This window comes from Microcaecilia unicolor, chromosome 1 (genome assembly GCF_901765095.1).
Source record: "Microcaecilia unicolor chromosome 1, aMicUni1.1, whole genome shotgun sequence".
Classification (NCBI taxonomy): Eukaryota; Metazoa; Chordata; class Amphibia; order Gymnophiona; family Siphonopidae; genus Microcaecilia; species Microcaecilia unicolor.
The window spans coordinates 376,118,447-376,140,345 of NC_044031.1; the positions used below are offsets into that span (position 1 = coordinate 376,118,447).

At 42.3% G+C, this 21,899-nt stretch overlaps 1 protein-coding gene across 1 annotated transcript in view; it reads left to right on the forward strand.

Annotated features, from left to right (window-relative positions):
• The window catches only part of LOC115474493 (ubiquitin thioesterase otulin-like), a 102,846-nt gene that overhangs the window by 57,498 nt on the left and 23,449 nt on the right, over positions 1–21,899 (forward strand). Inside the window, exons 7-8 of the mRNA XM_030209985.1 lie at positions 10,192–10,335; positions 18,970–19,098. Of these exons, the coding sequence (XP_030065845.1) occupies positions 10,192–10,335; positions 18,970–19,098 (273 nt within the window). The remainder of the gene's footprint in view (positions 1–10,191; positions 10,336–18,969; positions 19,099–21,899) is intronic.

Genomic DNA, 21,899 nt, shown 5'->3' on the forward strand with positions numbered 1-21,899 from the left:
CCCGTGGCCCACTGGGCCACCAGGGACATCTGAGGGGATGCTGGGGGGGGGGGGGGGGGGGGGGGGTTAGGGGGGCTGGAAACCCACTGGATCTCCAGCTCCCACTGAACTTGTGTTGGGGGGGGGGGGGGGGGGGTCAGGGGGACCGGAGGTCCGCCAGACCTCCAGGCCCCGTTTCACTTGGCTTGGGGTGGAGGTACTTGGGGTCTGGTGGTCCCATGGACTGTCAGCCCATGCTCAGGCACAATCCTCCTGCACTTCTACCCTATGATCAGAGAGAAAAGCATGCTTAAATTTACATGCTATTATCTTTGATCATAGGGGTGGTAAAGCCTTGTGCTATTCCAGCGCAATTTTTAGAGCGCTGTTTGGAACAGCGTAGGGCTTTTGATCATCTGCCCATGAGAGAGGCAACTAGAGCACCAGAAACAGAGGGCTGCGAGCAAGTACAGGGAAAAGAGTTGGCTATTTCCTCCCACCTCTGTGCATGTTGCAGCGATGCTAATGCCTGTTGAACTCATTAGCTTTGGACTAGAGAGTTGCATAGGGACAGAAATTTCACCCATCCCTGCCCATCCCAAATGGAATTAACCCGTACCTACCCATACCCGCTAAGAGCTGTTCCATTCCCACCCGTACCCACAGGAGTCAATGCTATTATTTACTTGCTCGCAGCCCTCTGTTTCCTCTCGACCCCAACAGCCTCTTGTGTTTTTTTTTTTGGATGGTATTCACTATTGAATCATTGAGTGTTCCAAGCACAGTCTGCTGTTCCAGCTGCCTCTCTGGCATTCCAAACCTCATTTTGGTGCTCCAACTGCCTTTCTCCATACATTCCAAGCTTCATTCTGGTGCTCTAGTTGCCTCTGTCAGTGCATTCAAAGCCTTATTCTGGAGTTACCTGAGATTTTGACTACACTCTTGCGGGAATCCCACGGCATCATCTTCCATACCTGCAGGAATCCTGAGAGTGCTGTGGGATTCCCTCAATCTCCATTCCCGAGCAGCTGTCTGCTTTGGACTCCCTCCCCCCCTCCCCCAATAGCATGCTGGATCTCTGGTAGACCCCCTCCTCCTTCCTGCACACACACCTATACAGCAGCTGCATCTCTGGTAAGTACAGAGGCCTTTTTGGATCTGTCATCCCCCTCCCAGAAGACATGCTGTGTTAGGCGTCATATCCTAGTGTGCAGCTCATACTGTAAGATTGGCCTCAAGGCAGGGGGTGGAGCAGGTGGTAGGCGGGGGCACAAAAACAAAAGTTGGCCCAGTGTGCTACAGCGTCTTCAGCCCGCCCTGAGCTCATGGTTCTTTTCCTTCTGGTGTAGCCCTTCTGTTGTTACTGGCTGTCTTCTGTTAGGGGTGGTGGACTACGATGCTCTCCAGAACTCGATTGGCCACAAGGTTTTCATTGTTTTGCGGTGGCAGTGACTCCCTGCCTGCTCAGAGACTGTAAGCACTGCCTCTGCAGCATCTGCCAGTCCTGACTGGCTGAGGAAGCAGAAACTGGATGTGGGAATTTAAACCTAGGTCTTTCGTAGGGTAGTGTGCAACTGAGCTAGCCTGACATTCTGGCTTTTTCACATAAGCATAATCTTATTTTTCAGTGTGGCATTGTTGAGTATTGTAAGCCAGTGAAATTTGTCATGCCAATTTTTGAGAAAGATGCCGACCTTAGAATTGAGTAATATTGTCAGACATCCATTGTGGACTTTAGGTATCTAGTGTGATATCCAGTGTGACTGATATTGTCTCAAGTATTCCTTTCACTGCTAAATAGGACTCAACCACAATATTTAATGAAAGTATCACTTAATGTTCAAATAGTGGTCACAAAAAAACGTGGTAATAATTATCTCTGTGTAATGGAGGAAAAGGCTCTGTATTCCCGGTACTGAAAATTATTGCATTCTGATCTACGGGGTGCAATCTTCATTGGCTAAAAAATCTCCTGATTGGAATATCCTTTTTTTTTTTTTAAATATATATTATGCAAGTATTGTTAATGCTGTTTCTTTAAATTCAATATTTAAGCATAAGGCACTTATCTTCATATTCTGACGGGGTCCCATTTCGCCGTATTCGGCTTTATCAAGGGAACTGACCTCGCGCTTATGCTGATCTTATTTTTCCAGCATGTCTTCTCTTTGCATAATATACAATACTTGCATAATATATATAAAAAAAAGGATATTCTAATCAGGAATGCAATAATTTTCTGTACTGGGGATACAGAGGCTTTTCCTCCATTGCACAGAGATAATTATTACCATATTTTTGCAACCACTGTTTGAACATTAATTGTCTCAAGTATCACATTGTGCCTCAGACTTTAGGACCATGGCATGAATGATGCATGTACCTAATTTGATACAGTTTACTGTTTAGGATGTGACCCTTCTCAGGATTTCTGCCCAGAGGGCCATGGCCAAATTTTCCCGACTATGTTGTAATTCAGCACTTTTTGACTGAAAGATATATATTTTTTTCTTTTCACAAGCAACAGACAATGTGATCTGCCATGTATTGTGGTTATTTGATGGTACTTGTGCAAAACAGAACAACTTCTGTTTTGCACAAGTACCATCAGTAACAACTTACTGATTTGAAACTCAAGAGATACAATCTTTTCGGTTGCAGTGTTGCTATAATAGAGCCAGTTTACATCTTAGGATCTGAAGGGTTCTAACAGCCATTCCCCTTGGCCCCAAAATGTGATGGGTTTCTTTTTCAATTTTCTTTTAGAATACATTTTTCTAGATAGAAGGAAAGGGACATGGTTTTCACATTTTGTAACTAATAAGTATGGTAAACTTCGTGCTCTACTGGCTTCTGTGTTTGAGGCTTCTGTCTGAAGTATGGAGTAGCTTAGTGGCTAGAGCAGGGAGCTTGTGAATAATCCTTGTGACTATGAGGAAGTCACTTTCATCCTCTGTTGTCTCAGGTATGCACATTTTAAGCCCCCAGAGGACAGGGAAACACCTACAGTACTTGAACGAAAATTCCTTCAGCTACTGCTGAAAAGGTGTATGTGGTGGTTGTGGTGGTGGGGGAAATAGTGTCGATGACCACTGTGATGTTGATTTAACAGTTATTTTGGCAATTCTTTATGGAAGAGACAGTATGCAGCAGTACTATGGCGGCCGGATATGCTACTACGATAAGGATCTTACATTGGCTGAGTTTTTTAAAAGAATGGTTAATGCCTTTCTTTGGCTCTAATATTTGTTTAACTGGATGTCACCTAAGGCTTGAGTATTCCAGAAGTTAAGGCCTAGAGCCTTAGCTTTGGGGATGACTTTTTCCTATTGAAATTTCCTACGAGATGTATTAAATGTGAGGGTAGACTGTGCATTTTTCTCGACATGTTAGAGTTGAGTGAGTTAATACTTTTACAGGAGAGCTTATTAAAATCTTGGGGGGGGGGGGTTAGGAGGTAACAAGTTGCAATTTAATATTTATGTTGTAAGTTTTTTTTTTTTTTTTTTCAAATTTTTAGAGGTCTTACTTATAGATTCAAAACAGTTGTATATGAAATCACAAGTGACAGAAACCGATGAACATGAACTAAACAGAGCCAAACAATTGCTAATACATACTAATTCTATGTCCCCAGCACTGCAGCCAACTCCTCAAAAATGTATCTATCAGTAGAGCAACGAGTCCCAACTGCAAATCTCTTAGAACATCCATCATTTTTAGAAATTTTCACTCCTACCCCCATGCATTCCCCCTACCCACTAGCCAGGTTAGACCCAATAAGATCCTGCTTTTCAATTTAAATCAATTGGTTGGATCTGCCACAGGTGATCCATTTATATGAGAAAATATAGCATTATGAACACTTTAGAAATAAAAGGAAGCCATGTTTTTTTTTCTCATTTAGGCATAGTGAGGGAGAGTCTATTTATGGCACCTAAAAAAATCCAAGTGGAAAACATTTCTGACTAAGTGTATTCTATAAGCAGTGCCTAGATTTAGGCGCAGTATATAGAATATGCTTAGTCGATATCCCAGCACCTAAAACTATACGCTTCCATTTACACTAACGAAAACCTGACTTGAATCCCAGCGCATAGATTTAGGTGCACAGGGCCATATTCTAAAACTATGCCCATAAATTTTGTAACGCCCACAAACGCCCATTTCCCCATAACTACGCTTTTTTTGTCTGCATGCATTAGAAGTTAGGCGTACTATGTTACAGAATATACTTAGCGAATTTATTTATTTATTTGTTGCATTTGTATCCCACATTTCCCACCTAATTGCAGGCTCAATGTGGTTTACATTGTTCAGTAATGGCGATCGCCATTTCCGGAATGAGAATTACAAAGTGGTATTGCATTAAAGTTCATAAGTTACAGAATAGATTAAGCCATCAAGTATAGAGAATTGTGCGTAAATTGTAATTATTGCCAATTAATGCTCATTATTGCTTGTTAAGAGCAGTTATCAACACTGATTAGCTTGTTAAGCCAATTTGCGTGCTATACAATACGCTTGGATTTCGACACGGATCTCTAGGCACGCTATATATAATCCAGGGGAGTATTCCTACATTCAACAGTGAATTGCTCCATCTCTCAAATGTACCAGGAATTAGTCATCCCCTTAATGAAGGACAGGATAGTATACATTTTCCAGCAACCAGCAAGTTCAATCTGGCCATCTTAAGACAACGTCTTACCAAGGTGAACTGGCTTACTAATAAGAAAATGTCTGGGTCCCATGGAATTGAACACACCAGCCTCTATTGAATTCTCTATTGTATTGCCTTCCGGTATCCTCTCATCTTCCTTCACAGCCACCAAATATGACACTTTGTGTCCTGTTTCCCACAATTTCTCAAGCAATAAGGTGATAGTTGAACTGGAGTAAGGTTGGTACATCACTTTGATCCCATTCTTTCATACGTTGGCAGCCCCACATCCAAGATGTCCTGGTCTCCGTCATTGTAATGAATCCCCAGCACGCTCTCCCAGTTTCCCCTATACAAGGCAAACGCAGGTGACCCAACTCAGATATATTTGTAAATGAGAAATAAGGTCCCTTACCAAGAAAGTCCTTGCACAGATTATCCAGAAAAGTTTTCTCTCTCAAAAATGTCTGCTCAGTATCTTTAGATGAGAGAAACTGGACATGTTGGTTGTAAGCTTAGATATTATGTGGAGAAAGTTGAAAAGCCTGGGACAGACATACATTTTAGAAAAGTCTCTCATCATCATAAACCTGCTCCCAAGTTTCTGAACCCTTCACGGACTATCTCTTGATGCCTAGCCTAGGAGGAAAAGGAGCATTGGCTGCAGTTGGGGTAAATTTGGAGAGCTGAAAGTCAGGAGCCTTGCTCAGTCTATTCCAATAGTACACAAGGTAGACAGAATAGATGGGCATAAGCTTGAGGGTAGGTTTCATAAGCAGCAGGGTAGCCACATAGTGCCCTAGTTTAAACAGACAGTTAAGTGTTGAATTTGAACCCAAAGCTTATGTGGACAGTTCTGAAACCACTCCACTGCCACCTAAAGCCTGAACAGCACAGTGGTACCAGAACAAATTAGGAACTCCTGAACTTCCCTTCTTCCTATTTCTGTATAGTAAATGTTTATATAGTCTAGGTTTCTTGTTCCATGTAAATTTAATCAATCTCTTTTGAATGGGAGGACATAAATACCCTAGGGAACTGCAAAGAGAGAACTTGGAACAAGTGCATTTTCAAAACAACTATTCTCCCAAACCAAGAGAGATTTGATTTTATCCCATCTCTCTAGATCTTTCAAGTTTCCTGTACCAGAGGGATAATTACTAGGAAGAGATTAATCTATAGTTTAGTACCTAGGTACTGTATATTCTTGGATACCTAGCGAAAAGGAAGAGGATAGCAAGGATTTCAGCAGCACCTTAGACTTCAGTTTTAGACATATTAACTTTAAATCCTGAGACCCTGGAGTAAGCTTGAATCTTTTAGCAAGTTAAGGAATTAAATAACTGGCTGGATAAGAGAAAGGAGGACAGCATTGCAGTGGTGTCTGTGAAAAGAGAAAGGAGGTCAGCATTGCAGTGGTGACTGTGAAAAGGAGTTTGATAACGTTGCTCTGAGGATGTGACAGTTGTCCTAGTCTTTTTATTGCTGTATTTTGAGTGAACAGTATCCATTCTGATGTTTTATTTATTTATTTATTTGTAGCCTTTGTATCCCACATTTCCCCACCAATTTGCAGGCTCAATGTGGCTTACATTTGCGGTAATGGCGGTTGCCATTTCCTGGTAACAGAATTACAAAAGGCATGCATTAGGTGCATACATACATGGTGCATACATACATGGTAAAGAAGAATACATATTATTTCATGAGTGAAAGATTGGATTGTAGTATACATTAGTTCATCGACTATAGAGAGACCATAATCGACATAAGGAATGAAGTGGTAGTGCTTGATCATTATTAACAAAGAGGTTATTCAAGTGAAAAAGAGTTCAGTTTTCTAGTTCATGTGCAATCTTATTATTTAGTGTTGAGGATGGATGTTATTGGTATGCCTTCTTGAACAGGTCAGTTTTCAGTAGCCTTCGGAAGATAGTTAAGTCTTGCGTTGTTTTTATGGCCTTCAGTAGTGCATTCCATAGTTGTGTGCAGATGTAGGAGAAACTGGTTGCGTATGTGGATTTATATTTTAGCCCTTTACAGTTGGGGTAATGGAGATTGAGGAATGAGCGTGCTGATCTTTTTGTGTTCCTAATAGGCAGGTCTATAAGGTCTGACATATAGGCCGGGGCTTCCCCGTGAACGATTTTGTGGACCAGGGTGCAAACTTTAAACGTAATTCGTTCTTTTAATGGGAGCCAGTGCAGTTTTTCTCTTATGGGCGTGGCGCTTTCGTATTTCGCTTTCCCAAATATGAGTCTGGCTGCTGTGTTTTGGTGCGGTTTGAAGCTTCTTAATGATTTGTTCTTTGCATCCGGCGTAAATGGCAGTGCAGTAATCTAGATGGCTTAGTACCATTGATTGTACTAGGCTGCGGAATATTTCCCTTGGGAAGAAATGTTTGATCCTTTTAAGTTTCCACATTGAGTAGAACATTTTCTTTGCTGTGTTTTTCACATGGTCTTCGAGTGTGAGATTTTGGTCAATTGTGACTCCCAGAATTTTCAGGCTGTCTGAGACTGGAAGGGTGTATCTGGGGTGTTTATAGTATTGGGTTTGTGTTATATTGTGAGGATAGGATAAGGCATATGACCTTGATGTAGCCACTTAGGTGAAACTTGGCCACATCAGGCACAGTTTCCAAGTTAAATAAATGTTCAACGTTCCTCTGCTCCGGATTCTTGGTGCTGCTGTTTCTTCTTTTTGCTGCTGCTGTTTTAGCACCTGTCTCTCCTTTTGTGTGTGTTCCACTTTTTCTTTCTGTACCTGGGTAGGATATTTCTTTACAGAGATTCTGAACCTAAGCCTTGGAACACAAGCAGCCAGTCAGGTTTTCAGGATATCCGTTTTGAACATGAATGGAATACTTTTGTATGCACTGCCTTTGTTTCATACAAATCTAATGCATAATCATTGCAGGTACCCAGTCACTGGGTTTTTCAGGATAGACTGGGTTGACAACCACTGTTTGAATATAGTGAATATAATAAATTGGGTTCCTTCTCTTTTCCTACCTTTCTTACACATTGGATTTGAATTTCAGATTTAACTACTTACCCCTTTTTTGCCAAGCTGAGTTCTAGGCAAGTTAAAATTCAGGTACATTGGCTATTTCCCTGCCTAAGGGGCTTATTTTGTGCCTAAGACAATAGAAGGTGAAGTGACTTGTCCTAAGGTCACAAGTAGTGTCGGTGGGAGAAGCAGGATTTGAATCCCATCCTTCCTGGTTCTTAGCCTGCTGCCCTAACCTCTAGACTACTTCACAAAGGAATCCTGTTTAGAAGGAATGGATCCATGGAAGCTTAGTGGTGATTAGATGGCAACACCAGTAATTTGGGAAGCAAAGCCAGTGGCTGGGCAGACTCCGTGGTTTGTACCCTGATTTTGGCTGGATGGATTTGGATGGCTGGAGTGGGACTTAATAACGTCAGAGGTTTTAGAATATGGACAGTTCTGGGCAAACTTTATGGTCATACCTTATGCTATGAGTTTATCATTTTGGGCAGACTGAATGGAACTGTACAGGTCTTTATATGCCATCATCTATTATGTTACTATCCAGCTCGTTTTTGAAAGTGATCGCCGGCCATTTTCCGACATAAATCAGGAGATGGCCGGCGATCTCGGAAAAGCAGCCAAATCGGTATAAGCGAAAGCTGCTTTTTTGCCATCATCGCCACTTTCCCGTCGCCGGCCAAAGTTCAAAGGGGCGTGTCAGCGGCGAAGCGAAGGCGGGACATGGGCAGGCATGGGCGTGGCTACCAGATGGCCGGCTTTCGGCGATAATGGAAAAAAAAAAAACCGGCGATAAGCAGTATATCGCCGGGCTTAATGGTCCTTTTATGTTCACGACCAAGCCTCAAAAAGGTGTCCCAAATGACCAGATGACCACTGGAGGGAATGGGGGATGACCTCCCCATACTCCCCCAGTGGTCACCAACCCCCTCCCATACTAAAAAAAATAAAACTAAAAACCTTTTTTGCCAGCCTGTATGCCTGCCTCAAATGCCGTACCCACCTCCATGACAGCAGAATGTGTTGTATCCTCTGACAGCCCTTCCCTGGTTGCGATGTGGCTCTCGGGTGAGTGTGACACCTTTTCTGTTAGGTGCCCTGCAGAGTCACATCAGCAATGCATTGTGGTGGGTGTAGGGTACTGGGCTCTACTCCCATGGTGCTTTCCCCCCCTGCTAACTGGGTTCAGAGTGTGCCCTGTTTTGTTTCCGGTAGTCCATGAGGTAGTGGCCATTTTTGTAAGCCAGTTTTAGATCCCTTTCATGTGTCACCCACGTTAGAGAACGTTATTACCTTGAATGTGGCTGAAAGAGGGCATTGTACACCATTGTGCGAGCTCTGACCTACTGCTAATCTCAGTACCAGAGAGACTCTTTGCCAGTGGGGCACAACCTCTGATCTGCAGTTAACTGTGAGTAAACGTGCTTTTTCAAATAAAGGACTTTTTCAAAGAGATTAGTCTTCAGGTGTCAACTGGTGTGCCAAAGTTATACAGCAGCAACAAGTCCTAGAGGCCTGCGTGTATGCAGGTCCCTGGAGCACTTTTAGTGGGTACCGCAGTGCACTTCAGCCAGGTGGACCCAGGCCCATCCCCCCTACCTGTAACACTTGTGCTGGTAATGGAAGCCCTCCAAAACCCACTGTACCCACATGAAGTTGCCCCCTTCACCCCTAAGAGCTTTGGTAGTATTGTACATTTGTGGGTTTTGGGGGGGTGGGGGTGTTGGGGGGCTCAGCACCCAAAGTAAGGGAGCTATGCATGTGGGAGGTTTTTCTGAAGTCCACCGCACTGACCCCTAGGGTGCCCAGCTGGTGTCCTGGCATGTCAGGGGGGACCAGTGCGCTACAAATGCTGGCTCCTCCCACGACCAAATGCCTTGGATTTTGCCGGGTTGGAGATGGCCAGCATTTTTTTCCATTATTGCTGAAAAACAAACCCGGCCATCTCAAACCCGGCGAACTCCAAGGCATTTGGCCGGGCTAAACCGTATTATCGAAAAAAAAAAAAGAATAGAGCTGGAGATAGAATGGACCCTGCAGTTAATTAGATTAGCATACATGGATCTTGTGGTCTTTAGAGCTGCTACCATGTTCTGTTGTTAGAAAAAAAAAAATCCTGTTTGCTTTTTCTATTACATCTTATTTCTGTAATGCAATTAAATATATGCAACACTGTAGAAATACATATGACAGTCCCTGCTCTATAGAGTTTATGACCTAGTTGAGACAAACTTAACAATAAAGGCTTCAGTATCTCATTCATTAAGAGCATGGTTAACGCTAAAAAGTTTGTTTTCAGGAGGGTATCAAAGAGGTTTCTAGCACAGTTTATATGAATTAAAATTCTGTTACTGTCTTTGCATCTACTTTTGAGAAGTCTCCCAGTTTTTGTATTTTCACCATTTCCAGCAGTGTCTTTTAGTCTTGCAGCCGAAGTAGGGTTGGTTTATTTTTTGAGAGATGTAGCTGAATACGAATGAGGAAATTCAGTTTATTAACTCTGACTCTGTTGATTTTCTGGTATTTTTGTGCAGGGCTATGAAGCGGTGTCTCAGAGCTTCAGCTCTATCCGAAGAGTGAGGGGTGATAATTACTGTGCTCTAAGAGCAACACTGTTCCAGGCACTGAGCCAAGCTACTGACCTTCCTGCCTGGCTGCGGAGTGCAGGGTTTACTCAGGTATGTGGCCTCACTTTTATCAGGGGCCGTGCAGCATATCAGGTTATAAGCATTCTTTTGAGTATTCTGTGCTTTTGAAATGCCAGGTGGAGAGGAGGAAGCACTGCAATTTGTTACATTGAATAGACAAAGTTGGGCATCTTGGGAACTTCAGAATCACCTTCACAGCATAGAGTTTTTAAAATTGCACAGAATCAAATGATCAGAAGATAGAAATGAAGAGCATTAGTCTGTATCTGTCTTTTGAAGCTTCTTTCTGTGGTTTAGTAAATGTCAAATTTCATGGGAATTCTTAGATTTACACATTTCTTTGGTTAATCTGATATCTTGACTGATGCCTAGAATTCATCTAGCATCAAACATTCATAGATTTCAAAATTTAGTGTTACTGGCAACTTCTTAGAAAACTGCTATGTAGTTTGTTTTAATTCTGGACAGAGTTCTGGTCTTTATTTTTCTTGTAGATGAGCAGCAGTGCTAGTTATTAGCCCTGCCACAGTTTTCTGTGACCATTCATTTTGGGGGGCTTTTGTGAGGAAGATGGCCCTGGAATGCAACAAGCCATGTGTTTTTCACTAATCTAACCTTAAAATAATGGGGTTAATTTTATTAAAGTGTTTTCCCTTGACAGTTAGGATCGTTGCACACACAAGTGGCTGACATTGTCCTTTGGCACTGGCCATGTACAGCCGGCTTACAGACTAAAATTATAGAGAGAAATGAATGGGGGATGAGACGACTAATAGCAGAAGGGGTAGAACTACAATAATAGGATAGAGGGGGAAAATACAAGAAGGGAAGTTGTTTCAATACCACCTCTAGAAGGAGAAGGCCTCAGGAGTAGACATCTAGGAAGGCTTTTAAGTATTTTAAAAGTCTGGCGTGATTGTTGTTTGTGGAGGGCTTGAGGTAATTTGTTCCAGTTTTCAGGACCTTGTACTGAGAAAATGTCCTTCCACGTTTGCTCATGAAAAAATTTCTCTAAATGAAGGAACTACAAGTCGGTGTTGAGCAGATGATCGTAATTCTTTGTGAGGAGTCAGTAAACGAGAAAGGTATTGAGGTTCACCAGATATACGAGCTTTATGAACTCAGAGCATAGTTTTGTATAGGATACGATGAGGTAAAGATAGCCAGTGCACTGCTTTTAAGAGCGGTGTCAGATTTCTTAGATCCTGTGATTATCTTAATTGCAGTGTTCATCTGATTAATTTTGTTTTTTCTGCTGTGCTGTATTAGAGGTTTTCCTTTGTCTTCCTAACACAAAACAGTTAAAATTCTTTATTTTGATTCTTTTTCTGAAGTTGTCTTAGATGAAGATAGGGTAAAATTAAGGTCACACAATCTTAAGCACCAGTTTCATTATTTTCATCATCTGAAGCTTCATTGACAAAGTAGAATCAAAAATGACTCCCAAGTTACAAATACTAGCAATTGAAATAGAGAAATCATTATGATGAAAATGAGCAGAAACATCGTCCACTGAAAAACTGAACAGAAAGTATTTGAGTTGTAGCAGTGTTAAGCTAAAGTCCTCACGGCAAGCATAAAAACTTAATGCTTTGCGCCGAGCAAGGACTTTTGAGGTCTTTTCCTCCTTTCTAGTAAACAAGAGTTATTAGGATATTATTTGGTGAATAAGGACAGAGATATGATCACTGTCATTTTTCAGCTTAGTATTGAGCTTATAGATAGTAGGTTTTGCTGATAAGCTCCTCATCTATCAGCCATCCCTTACCCCTCTGTAAATTTTGTTGAATTCTAACCAGCGTTAAATACTAATGATTACATACAATTTTTTATATGTGTTTTCCTTAATCAGGTTGTATCACTTCCTAAGCTCGTTGAAGGTCAGAGGTGTCATCCTCCACCATCTGATTAAATTTAGTTGAGCTCTTCTCTCTCCATTTTATGGATACCCCTCCCTACCTCCTATTGACTCCTTATTCTCTAGGATGAGTTCTCTCCCCAAATGGCTACTCCTTAGCCCCTTCACTCTATTCACTTTCTCCCAGATCTGCACTAAATGCCTTGTAAAGGGATTCCAGATAATCTTCCATCTGATATCTTGTCTTACCATGGGAGATTCCTTAACTCCCCTCCCTCCACCAAACCTACCACACCCTCAGTTTATCCCTCTCCACTTCCCAATGCAAAATGCTTCAGTTGAGTTCTCTGTTAATACCAGACACACTTTGGAAATGAGAGTCCTCCTTTTGTTTTCTGCTTATTTAAAACATACTTGGCCATCCAAGGTCTCTTATTCCCCACAAAATGAATCTGGTAAAACCTGAGAGAGAAAAACGTCCTTGATAATACATTCTTTTTGATATTTGTAACCCTTATAACAAATTGAGCTCTTTTCATCTATGTAAGTCCCTTCTAATTGTGTTACAAAGGAATGTAATCTCATATAACCTCCCCAGCTCTATTCCTACCTCACTCCCAAATATGTATTTGGCCCTGTAGCCCACTTAAGGGGAAAACACCTCAAATAGGCCATTACCCCTTTCTCTAGATTCACAATAATAACTACAAAGTTTACCAAACTTTACCCAAGAACCCCTCAAATTCCTTAAGTTCTCTTGTCAGTACTGGCAATGACAGAAACAGATGTTCTGTATAGCATGATTATCCTGCAAATAAAGCTATTTTCTGTTCCTGATGCCTATCTCTTAACAGTGATCATAACATGATTAAGTTTGAGCTACTATCTGGGATGAACCTGCTAAGGAAATCTACTATAGCTGCATTTAATTTTCAAAAGAGCGACTATAATAAACTGAGGAAAATAGTTAAAAAGAAACTAAAAGGATCAGCTGAAAAGGTTAGGACACTAAATCAGGCGTAGACATTATTCAAAAATACCATCTTGGAAGCCCAGTCTAGATGCATTCCACATATTTGCAAAGGTGGAAAGAAGAGAAAAAGTCAGCCAGCATGGTTAAAAGGTGAAGTAAAATAGACCATTACAGCTAAAAGATTATTTAAAGAATGGAAAAAGGACCCAAATGAAGAAAATAAGAAGCAACATAAGCACTGGCAAGTCAGATGCAAAGCATTAATCAAGAAGGCTAAAAGAGAATATGAAGAGAAACTTAAAACTAATAGTAACAACTTTTTCAGGTACATCAGAAGTAGAAAACCTGCAAGGGAATCCATGGGACCATTTGATCACAAAGGAGCGCTCAGGGAGGACAATGCCATAGCGGAGAAGCTGAATGAATTCTTTGCTTCTGTCTTTACGGAAGAAGATGTAAGAGATCTGCCTGTACCAGAAATAGTTTTCAAGGGTGATAATGCGGAGGAACGGAAAGAAATCTTAGTGAACCTGGAAGATGTCCTGAGCTAAATTGATAAATTAAAGAGTAGTAAATCACCTGGACTGGATGGCATACATCCAAGGGTACTCAAAGAACTCAAGCATGAATTTGCTGATCTGCTGTTAGTAATATGTAACGTCGTTAAAATAGTCCGTAGTTCCTGAAGATTGGAGGATGGCCAATGTAACACCAATTTTAAGGGTTCTAGGCATGATCCGGGAAATTATAGACCGGTAAGCCTGATGTTGGTGCCAGGCAAAATAGTACTAGAAACTATTATAAAGAATAAAATTACAGAACACGTAGACAAACATGGTTTAATGGGACAGAGCATGGGTTCAGCCGAGGGAAGTCTTGCCTCACCAATTTGAATAAACATGTTCCTCATGAGAAACTCCTGAGAAAATTAAAGAGTCATGGGATAGGAGGTAAGGTTCTGGTGTGGATTAGGAACTGGTTATTGGACAGAAAACATAGAGTAGGGTTAAATGGTCATTTCTCTCAATGGAGGAGGGTGAACAGTGGAGTTCCGCAGGAATCTGTACTGGAAAACAGAACAACGAATGAGGTGATTAAATTTACAGATGATACAGAACTATTCAGGGTTGTTAAAACATGTACGGACTGTGAAATATTGCAGGAAGACCTTAGGAAATTGGAAGACTGGGCATCCAAATGGCAAATGAAATTTAATGTAATTTGGACAAATACAAAGTGATGCACATTGGAGAGGGGTCAGCACTCAAGAAAAAGGCCTGGGTGTTGTCGTAGATAATACACTGAAATTTTCTGCTCAGTGTGTGGCGGTGGCCAAGAAAGCCAATAAGATGCTAGGAATTATTAGGAAAGGGATGGTGAATAAGACCAAAAATACTATAATGCCTTTGTATCGCTTCATGGTGCGTCTGCACCTTGAGTATTGCATTCAGTTCTGGTCATCATATCTCAAAAAGGATATAGTGGAATTAGAAAAGATTCAAAGAGTAAGCAAAATTATAAAGGGGATGGAACTCCTCTCCATATGAGGAAAGGCTAAAGAGGTTAGGGCTCTTCAGCTTGGAAAAGAGACAGATGAGGGCAGATATGATTGAGATCTACAAAATCCTGAGTGGTGTAAAATGAGTAGAAGTAGATTAATTTTTTTACTCGTCCCAAAAGTACAAAGATTAGGGGATACTCAAGGAAGTTATGTGGAAATATTTTAAAACATGCAGGAGGAAATATTTTTTCTCCCAACAAATAGTTAAGCTCTGGCACTCTTTGCCAGGGGATGTGGTAACAGCAGTTAGTGTATCTGGGTTTAAAAAAAGGCTTGGACAAATTCCTGGAGGAAAAGTCCATAGTCTACTGTTGAGACAGACATGGGAAGCAACTGCTTGCCCTGGGATTTGTAGTATGGCGTGTTGCCACGATTTGGGTTTCTGCCATGTACTTGTGACCTGGCTTGGCCACTGTTTGGAAAACAGGATACTGGGCTAGATGGGCCATTGGTTTGACCCAGTATGGTTACTCTTATGTTCATATGAGAAGCTACTGCTTGACCTGGGATTGTTAGCATGGAATGTTGCCACTATTTGAGTTTCTGACAGGTACTTGTGACCTGGCTTGGCTACTGTTGGAAACAGGATACTGGGCTAGATGGGCCATTGGTCTGACCCAGTGTGGCTATTCTTGTTCTTATTTGATAAGAGAGACAGTATCACTCAGGAGAAACACAATCGGTCAAAGATGAAGGGTAAATAGAGGAAATAGGAAAAGGGAGAGAGACAGTACTTAGGACAAGAACTGGGGAGAGGGGAAGATATTAACATTGCAGAATGACAACCCATCTCTTTATGTGATTAATTGAAGGCCTGTTCGAAAAACCAGGTTTTCAAAGCATTTTTAAAGTTGCTAAAGGAAAGTTACGACCTTACCAGCGATGGAAGAGAGTTCCATTGGCAGGAGCGGCAAAAAAGAATGCATGATGATGGCTGGTTTCAACTTGAGCTACTTTAAGATGATGAAGGACAAGACAGTGGTCATTTATCGAACGAAGAAGGTGTGCCGGACAAAGTTGTCCATCTTCTGCAGTTGTTGGGTGGCCAGTTTCAAGAACAGCAGACTTAACTTCATCACAGACACTGGAATATCTGGGCGTTCTGTTTAACACGGGAGAGGATCTTCTTCACATAGCACAGGAGGTTGAAGCTGGTTCAACAGGTTCTCTCAGTTACCACGTCCAGGTTCTGGGGTCATTGACGGCAGCAGTGAAGTGGTGCCATGGGCAGGGGCTCATATGCAGCCATTACAGGAATCTCTTCTCAGCTTCTGGTCTCCAGAGTTGCAGAAGAATGACCTTCATCTTCCTTGGATGCCGGTTACCAGATGGAGTATGCAGTGGTGGTGGTTGCCCAGGACCTTGACCATCTGAGCTCCCTTTCTATGTCACCTCCTCCCATTGTGTTAATGGATGCCAGCAAGTTAGGTTGGAGAGCTCATTACAAGCTCAGTCTAGCACAGAGCACCTGGACGGAACAGGAGTCTCGGTAGCGGATAAATTGCTTGGAGCTCAGGGCACTGCGGAATACATTATGGGGCTCATTTTCAAAGCACTTAGCCTTCCAAAGTTCCATAGAAACCTATGGAACTTTGGAAGGCTAAGTGCTTTGAAAATGTGCCTATATATGATTTGGCTCCCTTTCTGTCAGGGACCCCGATCCAAATTTTCTCCCACAATGCGACAGCGGTGACTTATATCAACAAGCAAGGCGGGGCTCAACACTGTATGATAGAAATGGAGGCAGCCTCCCTCATGAATTGGGCAGAGAAAAATCTCTGCTTGTCGGCAGTCACATCATTGGGTCCTTAAATGTGGAGGTGTACTTTTCTTAGTAGGCACTCCTTGGACCAGGGAGAATGGGACCTATCCAGCCAGGGTTTCAGCTCATAGTGGAACAATGGGGTTCTCTGCTTCTTGATTTGATGGTGATGAAAAGGAATGCGAAAGTGCCCAAGTGCTTCAGCTGTTGGAAAGAACCAGGCTCGATGGGGATCGATGCCCTGCTACAGCCCTGGCTGGAGACATCTACTGTACGTCTTCCCTCGGTCCTTGGTAGGCTGCTTACTGAAAAGGATCACATTGCACTGGGGTCGAACAATTCTCATAGCTCTGGATTGACCACAGAGGGTGTGGTGTGCAAACCTGATTCGACTGCTGGATGGGAGCCCTCTCCGTATTCCACAGGTATACGGCCTACTGAAGCAAGGTCCGATGCTCATGGAGGATCTGCGCCTTCTTACAGCTTGGCCATTGAAAGAGTTCATTTGAGACAAAAAGGTTATTCTGATTCTGTCCTTGCTACCTTGCTTCAGGCTCGGAAGCACTCTACATCCATTGCATATACAAGGGTGTGGAGGTCGAGGGCTGGTGTTCTGAATGCAGACATCCTAGCATTCCTCCAGGCAGGCCTTCAGAAAGTGATTGGTGTTGGGTTCTCTAAAAGCTCAGGTTGCCGTCTTGGCCTGTTTCAGGGCTGACTACAGAAGATGTCTCTGGCAGCTCACCTAAATGTTTGATTCTTGCGGGAAGTGGACCACTTGCAGCCATGCTGTGACCAGAGTGGGACCTTAATTTAGTCCTTTGGGCTCTTCAGAAGCCTCCTTTTGAGCCACTCCTGAAGGCCTCCTTGAAAGATCTTACGCTGAAGACTGTGTTCTTAGTTGCTGTTGCGTTAGCACCTAGGGTTTTGGAGCTTCAGGCTTTCTTGTCAGGATCCCTTTCGCCACTTTTCAGAGGCAGGGGTCTCCCTGTGCACAGTTCCTTCCTTTCTTCCAAAAGTGGTGTCATCATTTCATCTCAACAAATCTGTGGAGCTTCCATCCTGTCATGGAGAGGATGAAGAGGCTCTGTATTCTTCCTTGAAGCATCTCCATGTTCATAGTCCTCATATTTGGAAGTCACAAATGAGTTTTGCAAATGGAATACACTGTGCTTTTTGATAAACGGAGGTTTGGCCTTATGGCTTCCAAATCCACAATTGCTAGATGGCTGAAGGAGACTATCGAGTCAGCTTATTTGCTTGCAGGGAAGTAGGTTTCTCAGGCCTTTCAGGCTCATCTACGAGGCATACAGTAACATCCTGGGTAAGGACTACCTTATTGTCACTGGATATTTGCAAGATGGCAACATGATTGATGCTGCATACCTTTGCCAAGCACTGCAGGGTGGACGTTGTGGTGCACTCGGAAGCTAGTTTTGGGGCTCATGTTCTCAGGGTGGTGGCACGAGGATCCCACCCATTCTAGGGGTTGCTTTGGAACATCCCACAGGTTCTGGAATAGCTGGAAGCTGTGTAATGGAAGAAGAAATTAGGTCTTGCCTGATCATTTTCTTTCTATTAGTTCTTCCCACTATTCCAGAGGCCTGTCCGAGCTTTCTGAGATGTTTAGTCGGTGTGAAGTAATGGGTCATAACAACACTCACCTTGCATGGTACTTCTGGCATATCTCTTGTTCTGTACAAGTTGTCCAGAGATGAGAGGTCCACACGTTTGCTCGTCTGGTTAGTGTTAGGTTAGCGAGTTTAAGGTGGTTGTGTTTATTCTGAGTTTCTCCTTACTGCTTAACTACATAAATACTGAGGATCTGGACTGGATGCTGAGAGAGATGTCTCAGCTCATTTTTCAGTTCTGTATCTCCACCTGCTGGTTGATGGACACAATTATCCCACAGGTTGTGGAATAGTGAGAAGAACTAATGGAAAGAAAATTCAGCTAAGTCCTAATTTCTTCTTAGACAGTCCCATGCTGACAAGAACCCATAACTAATTAAAAAATATATCTTTATATAAATGTAAATTTTATTTAAACATGCAAGATAATCACAAGGGCCTTGTATGAAGCTCCTCCAAGTTGCTGTTACAGGAAAACAAATGTTATAAGTAGTTAATAACTTAATTTTTCTATTTATCCTCTATTATGATCCCATTACTGCAGGCTGATTTTTTTTCCAAGGTAAATGCCTACAAGCAGACTAGGGATGGGTGTCTTTTTCAAAGCTGATTTCGTCAGTGCCCCTTGTACAGAGATTGGCGGGTAATGCCCTTGCAACATAGTCATCCTACCTGTGTGCCTTTCTCCGGGGCATAACTTTAAGGTGGTCATTTTAAAAAATGTTTGAAAAGTACAATAGTCTAATAGACAATCATGATAAAATTTTCTATGCCTGCCTTTTATGTTGGGGGAGGGGGGGGACCTTCAAAGCTGAATTCTTGTGTGGTGTTAAAACAATTAGTTGACACGGGTATTTTGTTTTTTTTTTTTCAATGCAGCTACCAACAGAGTTGATCAAAAAATACAAGTGGCTCAAGCAATGGAAACTGCAGCAACAGCTGAACAGTGACAAAAATGAAAACCTTTGTGGCAGAATTACGGAATACTTAGAGCTACTCAAGACAAAGGTTTGAGAATGTTTATGTACTTCTGAGTATGTTGTCTGGGTAGAAGCTGATGGTTAAGGGAGTCTGGTTAGTTGGTTCTAGGAAATCATAATTGACACAGGAATTACTTGGGAAAAGCTTTTAAAAGGCTGTTTCTATTGCTGCAGTTTTTTCTGTCCTTGATGCTACTTTTGCTTCATAAGAGAAGGCAAGAGGATGAGAGGAGTTTCCCCCCTATTTCTTTATTTTCCAGAGATCCTGCAGTCATTTCTTATGAGATCCTAAAAGAAGGAATGTTTAGAATAGAGGAGAAAGGGGAACAATCACAACTTTTGGTGGGTGGGTGGGGACTTTGGATGCCTTCTAAAGGCAGAGCATTCATTAAAGGGCTTTTATATACTTCAGGGGTTATATCAGTAAAAGTATGCACAGTGATAATAAAGCACACAATTTCATATAACCCAAGCAGATATAAAAATGTCTATAGCTTCAGTCCTTCCCTACACCCCTTCCCGTGCACTCTGCTCCATGGATAAATCCTTATCTGTTCCCTTCTCCACTACTGCCAACTCCAGACTTCGCGCCTTCTGTCTCGCTGCACCCTACGCCTGGAATAAACTTCCTGAGCCCCTACGTCTTGCCCCATCCTTGGCCACCTTTAAATCTAGACTGAAAGCCCACCTCTTTAACATTGCTTTTGACTTGTAACCACTCGCCTCCACCTACCCTCCTCTCTTCCTTCCCGTTCACATTAATTGATTTGATTTGCTTACTTTATTTTCTTTTTTGTGTATTAGATTGTAAGCTCTTTGAGCAGGGACTGTCTTTCTTCTATGTTTGTGCAGCGCTGCGTACGCCTTGTAGCACTATAGAAATGCTAAATAGTAGTAGTAGTATAGCTTCAGTCTAGCCAGTGTCTTTATAAAATAGGCTACTCGGCCATCAAACATTCAGTAGGTGACTCAGGTACAGATAAGGCCAACTGATGTCCTAAGCACAGCCCAACAGTGCTGTCCCTCAGCCACTTCCATTGCTTAACTGACAAGACATTTAAGACTCAATAAGTGCTGAGATATTGTGCAAAATAAATCATATTTATAATCAGAAAAACATTGAAATTCATGTTAAATAATGGCTGTGGCAAATGATAGTGAAAGAGTTAAGGGCATGTTAAGGGGGGAAAACTTTGATGCCCGCCCCCTTTACCTTTGTGCCCTAAGCACATGCTTATTTTGCTTAATGGTTAATCCAGGGCTGAGGTGACCTGTTAATAAAATGTATCCTCTATATGTTTTGACTTATTCTGAGAAACTGTTTTTATAACTGAGCAATGAAAATAATGTAGCATTTTGGGACTAAGCCAGAGATTCCCACCATCCTACTCCAAATTTGTAGATTCTCTGTATGATCTTCACGATAAATATCCCATAGAAAAGGAATGAAGTCTTAATAAATTCTGAAGACCAGTATTTTTGTGGTGTGGAGCTTATATCTGGCATCATTCAAATGCAGGGACATCTTCACGTATCACTTTGCTCTTGGGGGGGGGGGGGGGTCACCATGATGCAGGCACCCTCTTGCTGTGCAACTGAGTTTGGAATATTTAGATTTGATCAGGATAGGTGTGTCTTGGTGTCATAAGCACAAATTGATAAAGAAATCAGGAGGAAAATGAGGATGAACTTTTCAGATGACACAGAACTATTCAAGGTTGTTAAAACACATGCGGACTGTGAAAAATTGCAGGAATACCATAGGAAATTGGAAGACTGGGCATCCAAATGGCAGATGACAATTACCCCCCTGCCGCTCAGCATTGCCAGCACAGCCCATTCAAACTGAATGGGTTGTTTCGGCAGTACTGCATGCCAGCTGCAAGCGCAGCTTTGTAAACAGGGGCCTTAATGTAGACAAATGCAAAGTGATGCACATTGGGAAGAATAACCCAAATCATAGTTACCTGATGCTAGGGTCCACCATAGGGGTCTGCGTCCAAGAAAAAGTTCTAGGTGTCGTCATAGACAATATGCTGAAATCTTCTGCACAGTGTTTGGTGGCAGCCAAAATAGCAAACAGGATGCTAGGAATTATTAGGAAAGGGATGGTAATTATTTGTAGGGGGGAAGCGGCGGAGGGGGGCAGTGAGGCAGCACACCAAAATGTGCCCCCCACCTCGGGCTCTGGCCCCCTCCCACTGTGAGGTCTGGCTACTCCCCTGCTTTGGACTGAGCCATCATCTCTCGTATTGCAGACAGTGGGTATTCTTCGGAGTGAGACCTCAGCTCTTTGTACTTCAGACAGTGGGGATGCTTTGAATGTTTCTCAGCTTTTGTACTGCAGACAGTGGGAATCCTTTCGACTGAGTCCTCAGTGCTGGGCAGACTTCTACGGTCTGTGCCCTGAGAATGACAAGGACAAATCAAACACGGATATACATATAAAGCTTCACATACCATGTAAAATGAGTTTATCTTCTTGGGCAGACTAGATGGACCGTACAGGTCTGTATCTGCCATCATTCATTTACTATGTAAGAGTACTGTACTGCCTCTGTATTGCTCCATCATGTATTGCATTCAGTCCTGGTCGTCATATGTCAAAAAAGATATAGCGGAATTAGAAAATGTTCAAAGAAGAGCGACCAAAATAATAAAGGGGATGGAACTCCTCTCATGAGGAAAGGCTAAAAAGGTTAGGGCTCTTTAGCTTGGAAAAGGGATGGCTGAGGAGAGATATGATTGAGGTCTACAAAATCTTGAGTGATGTAGAATGAGAAGTGAATCGATATTTTTCAAAAAGTGCGGACTAGGGGACACTCAATG